The 19,153-nt window shown below is 46.0% G+C and overlaps 1 protein-coding gene across 2 annotated transcripts in view; it reads left to right on the forward strand.

Moving 5' to 3' along the window:
* DOCK2 (dedicator of cytokinesis 2) overlaps nucleotides 1–19,153 on the forward strand; it is a 457,600-nt gene that overhangs the window by 332,213 nt on the left and 106,234 nt on the right. For both annotated transcript variants that reach the window (XM_024981420.2, XM_024981421.2), the window contains 2 exons: nucleotides 14,635–14,733; nucleotides 17,652–17,746. In XM_024981420.2, the coding sequence (XP_024837188.1) occupies nucleotides 14,635–14,733; nucleotides 17,652–17,746 (194 nt within the window). The remainder of the gene's footprint in view (nucleotides 1–14,634; nucleotides 14,734–17,651; nucleotides 17,747–19,153) is intronic.

Genomic DNA, 19,153 nt, shown 5'->3' on the forward strand with positions numbered 1-19,153 from the left:
AAGTAGGACCCTACCCCAGTCTCTGTCTTCACTGTCTTAAACAGAGATAGACAGATGAGGAGAGGGCTCCCCAAAACTCTGACCAGTGCCATCAGAGTGATGATTCCAGGGCATGAGAGCTCAGAAAGGGACCTCCAACCCAGCTGGGGCTGCAGAGAATCACAAAAGCATTTCTGGAGGAAGAGATTTCAAATATGAGAATACGAAGTTCAGTAGAAGTGATGAGGCAAATTATGTGTGTGTGAGTGTGTGTGTGTGAGTGTGTGTGTGTGTGTGTGTGTGTGTGTGCACATGCTGAGGCTGGAATCAAGACCAATTCTGTGTGGCCTGATAGTAGAGTTTAAAGGAGCGAGTAGGAAGAGGGGAAGAAATTAAGCTGAAAGGGGTCAATCATGCAGGGAATAGCACCCTGTGCTAAGAGGTTTGAATTTGTATTCCAAGAGTCAGTAGGGTCTGTTGAAGGTTTTAAGCGGGAGTGAGAGTTGGTCTCATTTCTGTTTCAGAAAGATCACATTCTGACTGCAAAATGGAGACTAGAGGGGGGCAAAGCCAGAGGCGGGGGACCGCATATGGTGCTGCTGCGATAATCCAGGTGGTGATAATAGGATAGTTTCAATCAGGCAGTGAGACCGGTGGCAGAGAAATGAACGCATTCAAGACAAATGTCTGATCTCCAGGGCTCTGTGATTTATGGACTGGGGGGTAGAGGTGGGGTGGAGAGCAGAATCAAGGACTAGGGCTGGAGTGTCTTCTTGAGCTAGTGGGTGGTTCGGAGACAGAGTGCATAAGGAGGAGGAAGAGGAGTCTGAGAAAGGAAGACAGTGTTGACATGTTTACTATGAGCTGCCCACAGCGTGTCCCAGGGTATGAGAAACGACCAAAAGAATGACAGCTTGACCCCAATCATAGACTGGTTGTTCTATCTCATAATACGGCTCAGGGCAGTCAGCTAACACAACAGAGGCCCTGTGGGCCCTGGCCAGCTAAGAAGACGTTTGTCTTTAAAATCACAGCAAGTGGGAGTCCTCCTGTCTTCTTGATGGGAGTTCACTCACTCACTCACTCACCCATTTGGGAAGGCTTTAACTGAGCACTTTCTGTGTGCCAGGCATCATAGAGGGTACAGGATATGGAAGAAGGTCCTTGCCTTTCAGTGTCTCCAGAGCTAGTGGAGAACACAGATGCCTGGGTATATGATTACAATTCCCTGTTATAGGCAGGAGGAGAGTTGTATATCAGTGCTCAGGAGACCCAGATGTTCTTGGACTTTGGAATGCTAAATATCACCATGGGATGGTTTCCAGTTTTCATTTAGGTGAATAACTCATAACCACAAAGTTGGACTTCAAAGTAAGTTTTACAGTTTTTACTTTTTTTTTGTCTTGTCACAATTCTGATTCTCTCTGTGTCCTTAGGAAAAGTCGTCCCCAGGTTCTACTCACTTGATGCTGTATTAACGGCAGTGAGGACAATGAAAGGAGAAGATTTGAGTGTTATTGGAGCAGAGAGAGGAAGTGCCTGGTTCTGTCTGTACAGAAAAGCATCAGGATTCCTGGAGGAGGGGATGGCATGTGTATAAGTCTTTAAAAATGAGTTAGACTTCATGGTATATAAAAGAAGGCATCCTTTGCTTGGGGAAACACCAGGAGACTGAAGAGAAGTTTAGAGTAGATGGCATGGAAGTGGGAAAGAGAGGCAAGGAAAGAAACAGGATTCATATGGTGGGGAGACTTGAATGTCATTTTGAGGAGGCAGGAGGGGGTCATGAAGGAAGCAGCAGGGAAGAGGCCTTACCTGCAAGTGCCCACATGACCCAGGCAGGTATATAAAAGAGGAACGAGGTAGGATGTTTGCCAGGGATTGAGAAGTTTCCTGGGACACAGGATTTTCTGTGCTAAAACTGGGAAAGTCCTGGGCAAACCAGGATGAGTTGGTCACTCTTGAATGAGGCCAGGCTGTGGCTACCTGGAAAGCGCTTACCCACCCCCACACCCCAACCCCTTCCCACTTCAGGAGGCAGCTCCCGGCGTTGCCATGTGGGAATGCACAATGCAGAATGGCTATCTTTGAATCTGCCGAATACCCAAGAGAAGCTGAAAATCCACAACTTATACTATAATAGCTTCTAGTTTTAAAATGTTGACAACAAGTCAGTTGTTCTTAAAACACCTTTCCAGCCAAACAAGTCATTTCTGTGAGCTACACAAGGCCTGTGGGCTGTGTGTTAGAGGATCTCAGGGCCAAGTGACGTTAGCAAGGCCCCCACATCCACCCCTGTTCCTGCCCTGAGGCCACTTCAACGCACAGACAATTTTCATTACACAGAGTGACTTCAGTGATCAATCTTTTGGTTTTTAATCTGATGTTCTTAACCCTATTTGGATGCTGGGCACAGAATGTAATAGATCAAAGTAGGGATGAACAGTGGTAATAGAGACACCCGTTCAATTTTTTTGAAAGATGAAATTAGTGCTCAATAGCTTGTTCTTCCCCAAAGTGGTGAAGAAGTTAAAGAAAAATGCGTATCTCAAACATCAGCCTTGGCTGAGGTCTATTTATTCGGGAATCAGTACAACCCCTTGGCTGAGATAAAAGTGGGAAAGAACAGTCATTTTGTTTGTGGGAAACTTGGAGACTCAAGGGCTAATGTTTGGAGGTGGTAGGTGATGATACAGTTGATTCAGCACTGTGGTCAGAACCAGCTCTGCCACTTCCAGAGGCTGTGTGGCATTGGGGAAACCACCTAACCTCTCTGGTCCATGGCTTTGCTGTTTGTGCTGCAAGGAGGCTGCTTACAAAGACTCCCAAGAATCACCCTTCTCATCAACTCTCTTAATTCTAAGTTTTGACTTCAATTAGACTTTTGCTAGGATTTCTCCAGGCCTACCAGGGTGAAAGAATCAGCAGGGGTTTTAAAGAACAAATCAGTCCAGAAAAAACCGTGACATCTTTTTTCTTTTCTGGATGGAATTAGTAGATGTGGGGCTGTAGTAAGTTGATCTGATATCTGGGTGCCACCAGGCCAGCTCTCTGGTTGGCATTTTTCATTGGGCCCCTTGATTTTTAATTGGGTGTGGCGCAGAACACAGGGATGGGAGATGTGTGCAGGAGGCAAGTGTCAGAGGCAGGGGCTCCGTGGCCAGGGAGCCTCCTGTTCCCAGTAAGGGGAGGGCTGGCAGGTGGGGGAGGACCTGCATTCATGCCAAGCTGCAGTGTCACCTTTATTAATGATGACAGGAGAGGGAGTCAGCAGGCAGCTAATGCAGACTGCGGAGGATGGTAATTGGAAGTTGTTGTTACCATTCCAAAGGACAGGGAAGTGGAAGTGGGACAAATGGGAATTTAAGAGGAGTGAGATGAGCAAAGGGAAAGAATGGAAAAAAAAAAAAAAGAGTATGATGTCATTTGGAAAATTGCAAACCAATAAATCAATGAGGTATCATTCCTAAGACCGAGAGGAAACTGCCTGAGGAGGAGCCAGCCAGCCGGGGAGCTGGGGGCTGACAGGAACCGGAGGGTCAGTAGGCAGGGCAGTGTCCGCATCCCCGTCAGGGGGTCAGCTGGAACATGAGCCCCAGGAATGGACTTCTACTCCCTTCCGTCCCCTCCTCCTTGAGGTTTTCTTTTGTTTTGTCTCTTGTGTGAATAACATCAGAAGGAATGCTCTATCCAAAAGGGCTTTACAGGAGCTTATTAATGTGAACCTATAGAGTCAGCTTTTCAAAAATTTTCTCTGAGTTCAGCTTCGTAGGATTTTTTTCATCATTGGGATCAGCTTTGTAGAAGCCAGAGCATGATAATTCTGCCAGTTTTTACTGTTAACAAATGAAATAGTCCTCCCTCTATAGAAATAAAGAGCAAGGACTTTGGGTAGCCTTCTTTAGTTCTCAAGACCTTGTCAGCAGAGCTGGCCTGAAGGCAGCCCAGTAGGCAGATGCCTGCATGACATCCCATTACCAACAGATCGAGATTCAAAGCCCTCTGCCTGGCTTTTAAGGTCCTTCCAGTCTGCCCCTCCACATATCTCCTGGAATCTCTCTCTGTGAACCTCTGTTGTACCAAAGGACTTTGCTTGTTTTCACCTCTGCTTCTCTGCTCCCAGTGTTCCATGTCAAAGTGGAACACGGAACACTCAGCACATGTAATAATACTATCCCTCCCCCTCCCTTGACTAGAGCAGACATCACTAATCGATTGCCGCACTCTTTACTGCTGAGCTACGACTTGGCATTCGAATCGTTCTTCTCACAGATCTTTAGGCAGTTACCACCAATCAATCAAATTAATCAAATCATGAAATGAAATGTTTTCCTATTGCAATCGTCCTTTCCCATTTGCCTCATCTTTTTCACTCCTGTCATTCTTCAAATCCCACACGCTCTGTGAAACTTCTCCTGAGCATTCCTAACTACAAAGGTTATTCCCACTACTTAAACGCCTAGAGAAAACTAGAGCTCTCGTTTGCATGTCATTCAGCACTGTCACGGGTGTCTCTCTGCAGATCAGAGTTTCTTGTTTCCGCACTGGTGACATTTGGGGCTGGGTCATTCTCTGTTGTTAGGGCTGAACTGTGAATTATAGGATGTTTGGCAGCCTTTCTAGCCTGTATGCAGTACATGTCAACCTCCCCCCTCCCTCTGTATGACAGACAGAAGTGTTTCCAGATGTTGTTAAATGCCCTCTGGGGGACAAAATTGCCTCCAGGCTAGAACTACTGTATTAGAGAGACAGGGGGAGAGACAGAAAAGGAAGAAGGAGGAGGAGAAAGAAGAGGAGAAAAAACACTAAAGGGAAAAAAGAAGAAAAAGAATCTTCCCTCTGAGTCTGAGACTTGCAGGGTAAGACCCATGATCATATCTGATATAGTTCCTTACACATAGTAGGTGCTGAGTAAGTATTTGCTAATTGATTGACTAACTGGGAGTGAGGAGTTGTTCAGGAAGGGGAAAACCCTCCGCTAGTGTGGACTGACACACCAGGGGTGTGTCTTTGCTTCAGTTACGCACTGCTGAGTCGGGCAGTATGAAGAGCTTGCACAGAGGCCGCCTCAGCACACACCTGATGGTCTTTGTCAGACCACATAGCTGAGTGTGCAGGGGCAGCTGGGCCTGTGGGGAGGTGCCAGGAGAGACCCAGTTGAAAAGTTGAGCTTGAAGTTTAGAACACGATGTGTGAGACCTTCTTCACGTGTCTTCATTTGTCGTCATTCCTCATGAAGGAAACAGGAGGGGTCAGCTAAAGACACCATTTACTGCACAGAGTAACTGTCCCTCCTGAAACCTCTTTTGCTTGGCCGGCTGTGACTGTGAGCACACTGTCTGCCTGATCTCCGCTCCGTGAAACCGGGAGTCTCTGTGCAGGGAAACAGAGGGCATGGCGAGCTCGTATCAGTCATCACCCACAGTGCAGCTCCCCAGGTCCACAGGGAGGCTTAGATCATCCTCCAGGAGTCACCCAGAAGCTAAGTCCACACTGCCCCAGCTGACCAACTCACTATTCCTGGAGAACCACAAACAGGGCTGAGGCTGAGCTCTGCAGGAAGGCTTTCTGAGATCCTCTGGTGTTGCCAGTATCCGCAGGGGCCTGCTGCACCCACGTTCCACCACATCCTCACAGCAGTCCTATAGTCAGCACTGTTATCCCCATTTCAGAGACCAGAGAACTGAGGCTCCAAGAGGTAAAGCAACTTGTCCAAAGATCCAGAGCATGTTGAAGAGAGCGGGCATTTGATCCCAGTACTTAGTATATCGTGCATTCCAGGAAAGCTGCTTCTATGAGAAACCGCATGCATTTCCTAATATTTGGTATTGGCATTTCTTACTGAACCCTTCTTGGCCTTCAAAACCCCAAGTAATGTAGAAAATGAAGGGGTTATCCTCAATTGAACCTAAAATCATGGAGACTTATAAGCCATAGGGCAAAGTCATTAGAGGGCTGGTCTTGTTTACATAAATATGTGACAACGCTTACCAGTTAGTCTATCTGCCTATGTAATCTGCCAGCCTAGCTCCATCCATCCATCTCTCCACCCACCCTTCTATTTCTGTTAAGGCACAAGAGATTCTAGAATATCCTTAACATTTAGATGTTTATTGGATTGAAATGAATATTGAATATTCTTAATATTCAAGGTTAGGGCTTCCCAGGTAGCCCTAGTGGTAAAGAATCTGCCTGTCAATGCAGGAGACACAGGAGACACATTTGATCCCTGGGTCAGGAAGCTCCTCTGGAGAAGGAAATGGCAACCAACTCCGGTATTCTTGTTGGAAAATTCTACAGACAGAGGATCCTGGTGGGTTCCCATCTGTGGGGTCACAAAGAGTCTAACATGACTGAGCACACGCACACACACAATATTCAAGGTTAGGCAGGAGGCCTGGTGGAGTGAAATATCATGTACTTCCTTCTTCATGATACTTGGAGGTATTGCATTTCATATTGATAAGATGATATAATGATTATAAAACAATATTCTGGAATTAAGCTGAGCCAGCCAAGTCATGTCACCACCCTGCTCTTTGATTTCCTCATCTGTAAAGTACACGTCGTTTTACCAACTTTGATTGCATGTTGGGAGGATTCAATGAAATAAGGCACACACGGTGCTTGGCCTATAGTATGCACTCAGTAACTGGCAGCTGCTGTGACAATCGACATATGTTTCAGCTCAGTGTCTGACATAGGAATGTCTGTTCGATACTAATTCTCTCTCCCAGCTCTTTCCTTTCCTGGCCACAATCCTATAAAATGTCCTTACTGATGGATCAACAGAGGGTTGAGCACACTGCCCGACACACACTTAGTCCTTGAAGTTATAGTCATTATTGTTATCCTTCAGCCCACAGTACCTTCTTTATGAGTCATAATATCTTTTTATGACAATTTTTCCTGCTGAAGGTTGACTTTGGTGTCTTATGCAACCTGGATACAAATGTTTGCAGGAGAAGGTGAGAGGCTGCTTAGGGTGCTCATGCATAGCCTGCATGCTAGTGATGCTCCTGGCTTTGACTTTTCTCAGGAACATGTGAGGCGAGAACAGTACTGTTCTGTCTAGGACTCAACACAAGCTTTTCTGTGCAGCCCTTCCTGAGGCATTCAGTGTAAAGCTTGGAAGACCATCATTGGTGTGTGTGCTGAGAATAAATCCTTGTTCCTGAAACAATTCCTTTTTCTGTCACATTTGTGAACTTCCCCACCCACATCTCACAGATGTAATTAGAAACATTTAGAAAAATCATCTTGTGTTCAGTTAAAAACGGAGGTGTCCTAAATGATAGCCCCTCTCCTAGCAAGCAGGCTTCTCAACTTCCATGAGCTCGAATGGCTTTCATCATAGACTGGGAGATGCCGGAGCAGGCTCCCTCCCTTTCATTCAGCTATAAATGACAGGGAGACAAACCAGTGAACTTGAAGACAATTGAGATCCACGTAAAACTAGAATTTCACCTGCTGAAGAAAGGCCAAGACGCTGCTATAAAACAGTCATTTAGTGAGAAATGCTTGCTGAGAAGTGGTGAAGCTACCACAAACCAGGAGAGTTGACGTTGAGGGGACGGTCACACCTGGAAACAACTCCAGCGTCTTGGAAGAGTATGAGAAGACACCAAATTGCGTCTTCAAAGGGAGCCTCCTGAAACACACAGAAGCCAGCGGGAGCTTCTTAAAACCCAAATCAGTGGCCTCCCTTTGGCTTCTTAAAACCCAAATCAATGGCACTTAGAAGAAAACCCGGGCCCTTGCCCCTGACCTTCAAGGGCCTTTGGGATGCTTCTCTGACCTCATCTTCTTCTCCTTGCCTTCCCTCACTTTGTACCTTCTGGCCTTCTTTTGGATTCTCCAGCACTCCAAGCACATCTGACCTCAGGGCCTTTGCGTTTGCTACTTAAGTGCCCTGGAATGCTCTTCTGCCAGATTTTTACATCACCAACTCTCATCATTAGATCTCCACTCAAGAGTCAGCTCTCTAAGAGGCCACCTTCATCTCCCCTATTGAAAACAGGTCCCTTCCCATCTCTATCTCATTTCTCTGTACTATTTCATTAGCAGCAGATATCACTGCCTAAAATGACCTCACTTACGTATTCACTGGCTTGTGGTGTTTCCCCATCCCTGACCCTCTGCCTAGTGGGCATGTGAGTTCCTTAAGAACAAACCCCTCGTTATTCTCATTCGTGACTCATGTGTGTCCAAAGCACCTAGAACCATGCCTGGAGCGCAGTAAGTGCCCAAGAAATATTTGTTAAATTTAGGAAAGCGCGAAACCATGACTCACTCTGGCTTAATCAAATACAACTTTAGATGGAATAAGAACAATAATCAGGAGTAGAGCAAACATTCTTTAATTTCTGTCCTCTCCTAAGGCAAAGATGTGCTACACACAACCCTAACTTTTCAGAGTTTGGGGGAGTTATCCCCGTAACGTCCTTTTAAAGATGAGGAATACTCTAAGTTCAGTCTTTCATCTTACAGATATTTATTGAGCCTATGCTATGTGAAAGTTCAGTTCTAGATTCTGGTGGTATAGCAGTGCCTAAAGGACAAAATCCTCTGCCCAGGTGGAGCTGACAGTGATGAGATGAGAAACATCGTGGATTTACAAAAAGAACACAGGTTTTTGAGTCAGAAAGACCCAGATTTTTATCCCTGCCCCATCCTGTTCTAAATGTCTATCTAGGCAAACTGCTTGACCTCGAAGCATCTCACTTTCCTCATTTGTAAAATGGGCATAAAGTTGACCTTTTGAGGCTGTTGCGATGACTCAGTGAGATGACAAAGGTAGAGTCCTAAGCCCGAGGAATGAATGAACAGAATCTGCTTGCCTTCCACCTCCCTTTGTGATAAAACACCTCACGGTATCCTTTGGAAGATGTAAAGTGACCCCACACTACAGAGCCACCTGCACAGGCTGCAATCAAGATCAGAAAGTGTTCATTTCAAAGGAAGAGAGTGTGGCCAGTTCAGTCTGCCCTTCAGCCTGGATTCAAAGCCGCTTTGTTACCTCTCCCCACCTGCTCTTCATCAATGAGAAGAGCTCTCTGAGGAGATGCTGTGCCTATGGTTCTGTCTGGCCCTAGTGTTTCTGGAGAGCTGATCATTAATGCCCACAGTGCCAGGCAGGGGTGCACATAGCTAGCTCCAAAGGGTTGCTGTGTTGTACAGACAGAATGTGTCCAGCTGTATCCAGAGTGCACAGCATCTAAGTGGCACCTTCCTGTCTTCCTGTGATGTTGCACTTTGACATGGAGCAGGCTACACAAAACCCCTGGATCTGTGCCCATTAAGAATCTTCTCCCTGAAGGAAGGTGACTTGGTTTACGCTATCACACAGCAGGATTCCTGGGTAACCAAAGAATGTCACTTCACACAAGGAGAGGCTCTTCCGAAAACCAGACAGCTGGAGTACTAAGCTTCCGATGAAAACGGTTACATTTCAGGCTTTTGAACAAAGTGGGCACTTTGTCATTCATCCTATCCTACCTGCCAGCAACTGTCCCCAATAAAAAGAACCTCCCATCATGCACTGCTCAAAGAGGCACACGCTCTATTTACTAAACAGCTTTTCTTTGAACGTGTTGTTGACTAAAGCCATGTTCAGAGTCAAAGGACACTGAGCCACGTGTCCCAAGCTGCGACTGGGAGTGCTTGATGCATCCACAGACAGTCAGGGGTAGCTGGAGTCCTCATTCCATCTGTCCAGGTCAGAAATTTCAGTTAGCCAATCTGCACAGTTTTTCAGGGTCAGAGTCAGAAACAACAGCAATAATACTAATGGCTGATCATTTTGAGGGCTTTCTATGTTTTAAGAGGTTTACACAGATTGATTTAACTCTCACCAAAAATGTATGCAGTAAGAACTGTTTCTATTCCCTTTCACTCTAAGATGCAAGACCCTGCTCAAGGTCACGCGCTTAGTGATAGATAGAGCTGAGATTTGAACTCAGGCGGTCTGGCTCCTAGGTCTCCACCTGATGTTCTACATCGTGGCAGAACCAGATGCAGACTCTTTGGAGAGAACATTATCCATCCGGCTCACTGCTGCACCTGGGGGCCTAGCGCAGGGCCCAGCACGTAGTGGTTGCTATGACAGACTGCATACACTACTTTCCCCAAAGATTGCTGCAAACTGTAACTCTCAGCTTCCTGACAAATTGCTAAGATGAAGGGGTTTTAGAGTCCTTGTTTTCCTTGACAACATAGCTTCCCACTTCCGGACCTGGATCTATCACAAAGACCGTACCAATTCCACCCCAAAATCAAATCTGTTATATAACCACATGGCAGACACGCGGGTGAACGGAGACGCAACCTGAGAGCGGTGTTCGGCTACTCTCAGTCTCCAAATGAAAGCGATGGCCCCGTAGGCAAAACTTTGCATCTCCCTCAGCATGCAAACTTTCCTCCCTTGTTTCCTCTCCTTGGCGCTCTGTATTTTATTTTATTTTGGTAGAGCACATTATTTGAAGTTACTATGGCAACGTGTCACCAGCTGGCATCGCATAGTAATGCTGGCATTTAGGTAGCAAGCTCCCGAAGTTGGCTCTTTCCCTCCCTCTGAGATCTCATCACTCCCACCAACCTCAGGTGGGGAGGGGTGCATTCGCATCCACCATGCCCCTCTCCCCTTGTTTTGTTAGTTCTTCAAGGCAGGGCAGACTGATGGCCTCTTCCTGGCTCACTCAGCCCTGCAGGGTCCTAACCGTGTGTGTAGGTGTGTTTGCTTTAGAAGAGGTTAAATAGATATGTTTGAGTATTGTGCGCCAAAACTATTGGCCTTATCAATAAGAGGAGGAGGATGACAATGGTCATATGATGATCACGGTGATGGGTTTTTATGCAAAGGAATAAATTGATTTGGAGAGGGCGACTCTCCTGATCGCAATCACCCAGTATCCCAGTTAATTAATACTAATGACACAATATTGGGTTTCTCATTTTCTCTTGCCATCACACAGCAAAGAGACACTGACTGTTTTCCTTTGGAGCTTCAATTCTCTCCCAGGTGTGCAGGACCTCCCTACTTACTGATGGGGTGAATTAATTAAGAGGATTGAATGTCATGGATCACTGAAGAGGGTTCTATACGGCAAATAAGCCCTGCCACTCAAGGCGTTAAGTAGCCCCTCATCAGCCAAGTGCCGGCAATGATTGCATTTATTTTTACACATTTGACCTAGTTTCAAACCATGTCTCTTCATGCTGTGATTCATTAGCTACATTTTAAGCTACCCCGAATGGAGCTGAGGTGACTCTGCCTGGTTTGTGCCAGCATCTCAGATACAGTTTCTCTCCGGAATTTAATATGCAGTTCCCCCTGCCATTTGGTTTTAAGAAGCAATTTTCTATCCGGGCAGCTGGAATGCTGCTCGGGTATGGGTGAGTGGCTGCCTCACGCCCTGATAGTAAATATCTGTTGACCACAAAATTTCCACCAAGGATGGCAAGAAGGACCTTCTCAGCAGCCTGAACGGCAGGGGGTCCGCCCGCCCCTCTGTCCCCCAGGCTGCCTTCAGGCTTTGCCATGTTGCTGGCAGGGCTGGGAGTCTGGGCTCCAGCACTGTAAAGTTTGAGCAGTGTCAACATCAGGAAGGTCTGAGTTGCTACAGCAAATGCAGTCTGGTCTTCTCCCCCACGCCCAACCCCTACAGCGCTTTCTAAACCTTCAGACATGGTGGATACCGAAGGTCTCAAACTTGTGAAAGGGAAAGAGGACAGGGAGCAAAGAATCGGCTTGCTGAGCTGAGGGCTCTGCTGAAAAGGGGATACATGTGAGAGAGACACAACGTGATTCTACCATTCTCTCATTGTATGATGAACAGAGGGTTTTGGCTCTTAATTTAAATGACAAAGAGGAGCCTTTACTGAATTTGAACCTGCTGCTGGTGTCTCATGCCATTTCACAAATCAGTCAGTCACATGGGTGTGATTTCGGACAGACTTGATACTAAAGTGGGCTAGACACCATAGCAGAAAAAAAAGGAAAGCTTCCAGTTGGAAGTAAAGCACTGTCATTTCTCATTAACAGCCAAATGCAGGTAACTTGTCCAAACTTCAGTCACAACACACTACAGATCCTGCTGGAAGGCACTCAGCCAGGTTTTTCTGTGGGGTAGTTAGAATCAAGAGATGAACAAGCTGGTAAAAGTAATTTTGATGGATCGATGAACTGAGCAAGTCCTTATAAAAAGATAGTGGTTTCTTTCATAGAATAGTCACTCTCTCCAAATGAGACGGCATGGGAATCCCCTTCCCCTTTTATTTTCATTTAAAATGAAGCATGGAAGTTTCTCTAAGGAAGGCTTAAGACAAGTAGCCTTTTCAAGATAATTTCCAGGCACCTTGACCTCTGAGGTTTGTTGCTTGCTTCCCCAACCCCCTTCAAATTCAAATCAAGCCTTTGGAAATAACAAGCATTCCGGATCTGTATCTGTGCATTTGGGGCAGCCTGCAGTTCCGACCATGGTGGATTTTCTCTCACACACACACACACACACACACACAAGCTCACAATCCCAGGGCTCATTTAAGCCCAAGCTTTAAAAGTAAACTATTGTCCAAGAAATGATAGCATTTGCTCTGAAAGGATGATGGATCACAAAAAATAAAACCTACCCAGATCTCTTACCTTGAAGCAGTGGAATTACCTGCAGAGAATGCCCTTCATTTCTTTGCAAAACGAGCCAGGCTTTGGCCAGCAGCAGAATTACTCCAAAAGAAGAAATAATAAGTCCTTTATGTTGTAATTTTCACTGTTTATATGCAAGAAGTGTAGTGGGTCTGCTCACGTAGGAATAAATAAAAAGCCGAAAAAACTGCACGGCAGCTACCATGTGAAAAGCAAAGACCTCTAGTGGCCACTGGCTGAATTCTTGGAGGAAGCTCCTCGCGGAAGAGATGGAGGGAGCAGAGGAGATACACGCGTGTGTGCCCACCCCCCCGCCACACACACCTCTTACTCGGAAGATCCGTCCCCTCTTGCATCCAGCCTGGCCGGAGGGATAAACAATAATGAACTTGTTTCTTGGTTTCCATGGGACTTGGTGAGCAGTGATGGTGGCGTTCTGTCTGGTGTGAAAGGGATGGATAATTTCACAGACTCACCATCACCCGCTGGGGGCCTCAGCAGGCAGAAGGCTTGGACTCCAGGGTGGCCAGGGCAGTTGGCCCCAGGGAGAAGGCTCCCGGTCCCAGTGCCCAGCAATGTCACTGATGTTGCTCCTTGCACTCCTGCCAGCTCTGCATGTTTTCTGAACACTCGTGGTGCGTGTGTGTGGTGGTCACCCACAGGCAGCGCTGCCTTCCCCAGTGTGTGACCTGGTCCAGTGCTCAGAAGGGCTGTCTTTAAATTCTGAGGAATTTTTACAAGTAGTTTTCCATTTTCATTTTGTTCTGAGCCCCACAAATTACATAGCTAGTCCTGCTGACTGGGAAAGCATGCTATCCCTAAGGTCCTAATTGGAAAGAACCTAGAAGCAATTGAGAATCCATGTCTTTGGGAGTTACTTTTGGGAACATGAACTTAAAGAACATTCAATTGACCAAAAGACTTCCTGTGGAGAAACGCAGAAGGAGCTTCCTGGGGACTCGAGGCTGCTCTTCTGTCACTGTCACTGAACTGTAAACCTGAAATTGGGAGGAGTTTTTTTCACATTATATTTTTATAACAAAGGGAGACGTTTTTTCATTTTTTGGTTTTAGCGGTTTTTTTTTTTTTTTTTAACAAAGTTAGTAGTTTGTGATACAGATATAATACTTGGTTCAAACACAACACTTCCAGACCCACAGGTATGATGTGTTATATCTGACACCCTTTAGCAGTGGGGATCCCTGGAGACACTTGCATCACCCCAAGCTTCCCATCCACCACAGGCTTGCCCTTGGCAGGGAACTTCCTTTGATTAAGTAGGCAGCCTAGTGGAATCTTACAGGAGACACTCTTGAGTGCTGGTGAGACACTCTTTCCCCAGCTGGTGGATGTATGGTCAGTACTTCCTATACCAGGTTCCCAGAGTAGATCCCCCTCAATTCTGCTGACAGACATTAGTCCTGACAGCTGCTGGCTTCTCACTGGCTGATTCATGGTCCAACCGCCGATGCTCCTATAGGGAATTTCAGTGTACTCAAGGCACCATAGAAGCCATTGATCTTTACAGTACATCTCTGGGTTAGGTGTGGGTGGATTACTGTCCCACTTTACAGATGGAACAATTGGAGATTAGACATGTAAAATTATTTACCAGAAAATCAACTGTCTTCAGAATGTTGATCCAAGCTGGATCTCCTGACATCAATACAGTGCTCTTTTCCCAATGTAAAGCAACTGGAGAGGCAATAAGTCAGATCCTTATTGTCTATATCTGGAGCTCCTATTATAGTCCTAGGCACATAATAGATGTTCAATAAATGCTTCTTTGGACGAATGAGCGATGAATAAGCCATAAGGAGACATTTACTCTTAGAGAAGTTCCACATGCTCATCTGCTAAGAAGAAATTCTCCACCCCTAGAGGGGGTGGGTTGGAGAGGGGTTATACTAGCCTGGGATGGAGAGATGTTTTCCAGTCTGAAGTCAAGCAAACGGAGAAAGTGAATCTAACGGTGCACTCTCCACTGTTCCATGGCATTTGATTTCCTGCAGAGTCACTTCGTGGCGTGTATGACAGCCGTCTTAAACCAGATGGGTGACCAGCACTACTCCTTCTATATTGAGACCTTCCCGACCAGCTCTGAACTTGTGGTGAGTCTACAGAATGCTTTGGGGCAGCGTTGGGAGACACGTTGTGCTCTCTAGATTCCCGAGAGTTTAGGGCAAGAATATCTTCCATGAACCTTACGTGTGTGGGTCTGGGTTTGCAGAAATGTTCATGTGCTTCCCTGTTTCTCACTTCCGCTTAGGTTTGTATATATCACTCCCGAAATACACCTTCAGCCCATGTCAGATGTGAGCCCTGAGTGTCTAGTCTACACAGGACTTGAAACCATATTTGTTGATGAATCATAGACATTTTGAGGCTTAAGAGCATGAGTGTTAGAGTCACATGGTCTTGGGTTTGAATCCAGGATTTGTCACTGGCTAGCTGCGACTGTGGGCTACTTAACCTTTCTTAAGCCTCAGTTTACCCATCTGTAAAGTGGGGATCATATCATTTATGTCACGGCATTGTGAAGGGATTAAATGAGACAACAGTAGCTCTCACATTGTAGGAGTCCAGTAAAAGGCAGCCATCATTGTATTATAATAACACACGCATAGAGAAAACTGGTCTCTGAGCCCTTTGTTCCTCTGGCCTCTCAGGATTCATTTGCTACAGGACCGTCTGCTGTGGCGGATGGCTAGGGGGCTGGACCTCTGCAGCAGATGATGTCATCAAAAGAAAGCCCAGCCCAAGCTGCCCCAGAGTGCAGCAGGCACTTTACCCTCAGTATGGAACCTTTGTCACTGTCTCCTTATTACCGCCAGCTTCAGGGGTTCTGCTGCCAGGGGCTCATTTTTACCTCTCCTTGAAGGATACACAGGAACCAGAATTGTGCCAAGCTCACAGAGTGGAGAACCATAGGAAACTAATGTCCTGTCCCTTCGGCCATTTAGCTTTGAGGACTCCTCGCTGGAGTAAGATTGGCAAGAAAGGGAACCTCTTTCTGGTTATACAAAAAAAAAAAGAAACAAAAGGAACTCTAAATAGCCTAAGGTTTTCTCCCTCCTCAGTGTCATGGGACGTGGAAATAGACTGGATCCCTCACTTTTGATCCTCAGTGGAAGAGAGGGTGGAGAGGGTGGTGGGAAACAGATCGCTCTGTACTGAATCATGCTTCTCTCAACCATCCCTCCAGCAGCTGGCAGAGGCGCTAGCAGCCATGGTTACAAGTCTCCAGTCTGCTTGCTCAAGGCCACACAGCAGTATATGGCAGAGGGACGGTCTGAACCTCTGTTCCAGTCCTTACACCCTGCTAAGTCGCTCAACCACGTCCGACTCTTTGCTTTCCCATGGACTGTAGCCCGCCCTGCTCCTCTGTCCGTGGGATTTTCTAGGCAAGAATACTGGAGTGGGTTGCCATTTCCTTTTCCAGGGGATCTTTGTGACCCAGGGAAAAACCTGGGCCTCCCACATTGCAGGCAGAGTCATTACTGTCTTTCCTACCATGGTGTAGGAAAGCCTACACCATGCTGCACCTTCCCAGTCAGAAGCCAGGCTTTCCATCTGTGAGGCAGAGGTCTTCTCCATTCCCACAGGCAGGGACTGTGCCTATGGCAACTACCCCAGGTGATCCCGAGGATGAACAGTTATACTCACCAGCGTCATCCTGAGCATGTAGTGAACACTCACAGTGGGCTGGGCTCTGTGTGGAGTGTCTTATAGACAGTGTGCACTTAATCAACCATTTGAGGTAGATGTTATCCCCATTCTGCTGATGTGGAAACTGGGACTTTAGTCTCTGGGGTAAATTTCCCTAGAAGCAATGGTTGCTGGAAAGGAGCCAATCTCATTTCCAGAATTTTACAGTTGAGCTTAAGCAGTGATTTTCAAATTATATTTCTCCCAACTTCACTATCTTCTACCATAAACACACCCAACACACATACATACATGCATACTTCAACCAGAGCTGTTTCCACTTTTATCTGTTTTATACATTAGGTTCCAAGTAAGATTTTCTCCAAACAAAAAATTCTGCTATTAAAGTAATTTGAAAACCACTGGCTTAAGGAAAGAGCTCTGAACAGCTTTCCTATGGATTTTAAATTTTGCCTATAGCAAATGGGTGGCTCAGCAGTAAAAAATTCACCTGCAGTGCAGGAGATGTGGGAGATGCCAGGTCAGTCCTTGGGTTGGGAAGATTCCTGGAGAAGAAAGTGGCAATCCACTCCAGTATTCATGCCGGGAAGATCCCGTGGACAGAAGAGCCTGGCAGGCTACAGTCCATGGCTCACAAAGAGTTGGACACAACTGACCAACTGAGCATACACACACAAAGCAAATGGATGGGATAACTTCATTTCCTCCTAGTGTCAGCACTTCTTCACTTTGCTATCTGGACTTGTCTTGAATTTATGTTCTCCAAAGGTAGAGAACAAGTCTGACCCATCGCAAGCCTGGTGGAGCATGTTGAGGTCCACTCTGAGCCTCTTAAAAGGAGAGGGAGGGAGTCCCTGCCGTGTTTCCTCTAGCTTGCTCATGCATGTGCCTGTGACATATGAATTAGCTGTGTTTACAGTACGGCAGTTAGATGTTTCATTTTAATAATAGTTTGTTTGCTCAATGACCTGAGATGCATTCATAAGTGTAGATTATTTCCTCCTCAAATGCATATTTGGCAAGATGATTATAAAATTGCCATATCAATGAATACATTTACTCCTTTACTCCCAAAGACAGAATTAACAGTGCTTTATTTTGAGAGGGTTTTCACATTCCATATTCATGTTCCACTTATATCTGTGAAACAGTCTCCTGGTAATCACTTGTAAGATTTCATTTGAAAATCCACCTCTATTGGTTTCATTGGGTTTACATAATGAAAGGCTATGCCTCGTCCCTTTCTGCACCTCCATAAAAAAAAAAAAAAGAAAAAGTTTGAACAACTCACAAGATCTAGGTCCTTCCAGTCATTTCCTATAAAGCAAGATGGCAGGTGTGTTTTGCTTTGCTGTTGTAGGACTTCCTGATGGAGACGTTCATCATGTTCAAGGACCTCATTGGGAAGAACGTGTACCCTGCGGACTGGGTGGCCATGAGCATGGTCCAGAACAGGTGAGTTGGCCCCACCTCCGGGGCCCGGGCCCCTCAGCACCCACGTGACATCGCAAGAGAGGCGGGGGGTGTTGGCCATGAGCATGGTCCAGAACAGGTGAGTGGCCCCGCCTCCGGCCCCGGGCCTCTCAGCACCCACATGACATCGCACCAGGAGGTGGGGAGAGTTTCTCCCTGATGAAAATAAATTGAAGTGCAACAGATCCTTTCTTTCTGCATTGAAACCCCAGGGAACTGCTCACCAGTCTTGAGCTATTTATTCATTATTTTTCATTCCTTTCTATATACTGAACTGGCTACTCCCTACCTTCCCCATCCTTCCAATACTAGTTAAAATATACTTCATCTACAACACCTTCTCTAAACCTTGAGACAGGAGAGCTTAAGATCAGCCTTATTAAAATTGTACTATATTAAATTTATTCAAACAGTAAAATATATCCTGGGACATATGGTAGAATACGTTCAGGAAGCATTGGATTAAGCAGCTTTGATTAGCTTTCTGTGGTACAGGACTTCTCAGAGCCTTAATGCTAATGCATTCTCTAAGAGGAAGATGCTAGGGGGATGCTATGGGATTTTCTAAGAGGAAGATATGGGATACAGCATTTCACAGATTTACTTGCCCATTGAATCATTCAGTGTGCATATATTTGTCTCCCTATGTGTATATAGTACTTATTAATATCTCATAGAATACAAGTGTAACCCAAGATTAATTCAGATCCCACATAGTCCAGCCCAATAGACAAGAGTAACTGTGAGCAATTTCCATTTTTAATGTTTTTCCTCAAATAATGTTATTTCATCAAAATGAAGTTCAAGTCATGGCACTCAGCAATATTATCTAATATTCCCTTTTTCCATTCTCCTGTATCTCTCCTATCTCATGGTTTACCCAAGTCTCTCTCACAACCTTATTCTCAATTCCTATCCACAAACTCTTTTAAAACTGGGGTCCTCTAGGCTCTCTCTTTCCTTTTGCTCTCACTTTCCTTTGGCTTCTTATATTTGTTTTAGGTGCTTCCCATGAAAAGGCTTCCCAGGTGGCTCAGTGGGAAAGAATCTGCCTGCCAGTACAGGAGATGCAGGAGGTGTGGGTTTAATCCCTGGGCCGGGAAGATCCTCTGGAATAGGAAATGGCAGCCCACTACAGTATTCTTGCCTGGGAAATCTCATGGACAGAGGAGCCTGGTGGGCTACACTCCATGCGGTTGCCAAGAATCGGGCATGACTGAGCGCCTGAGCATGCACGCATGATTCCCATAGGGACTCTTCACTCTACACTGGCAAGAAGTCTTGTCTCTCTCTACCTATTGCTCTTGCTCCGTGTCTCAGGGGCCAAGAGTTGGCTGGCAAAGACAGAAACGTCCTGAGAGGATGGAAGAAGAGGAGATGTTAAAGAAG

The sequence above is a fragment of the Bos taurus genome, chromosome 20, assembly GCF_002263795.3.
Source record: "Bos taurus isolate L1 Dominette 01449 registration number 42190680 breed Hereford chromosome 20, ARS-UCD2.0, whole genome shotgun sequence".
Taxonomy (NCBI): Eukaryota; Metazoa; Chordata; class Mammalia; order Artiodactyla; family Bovidae; genus Bos; species Bos taurus.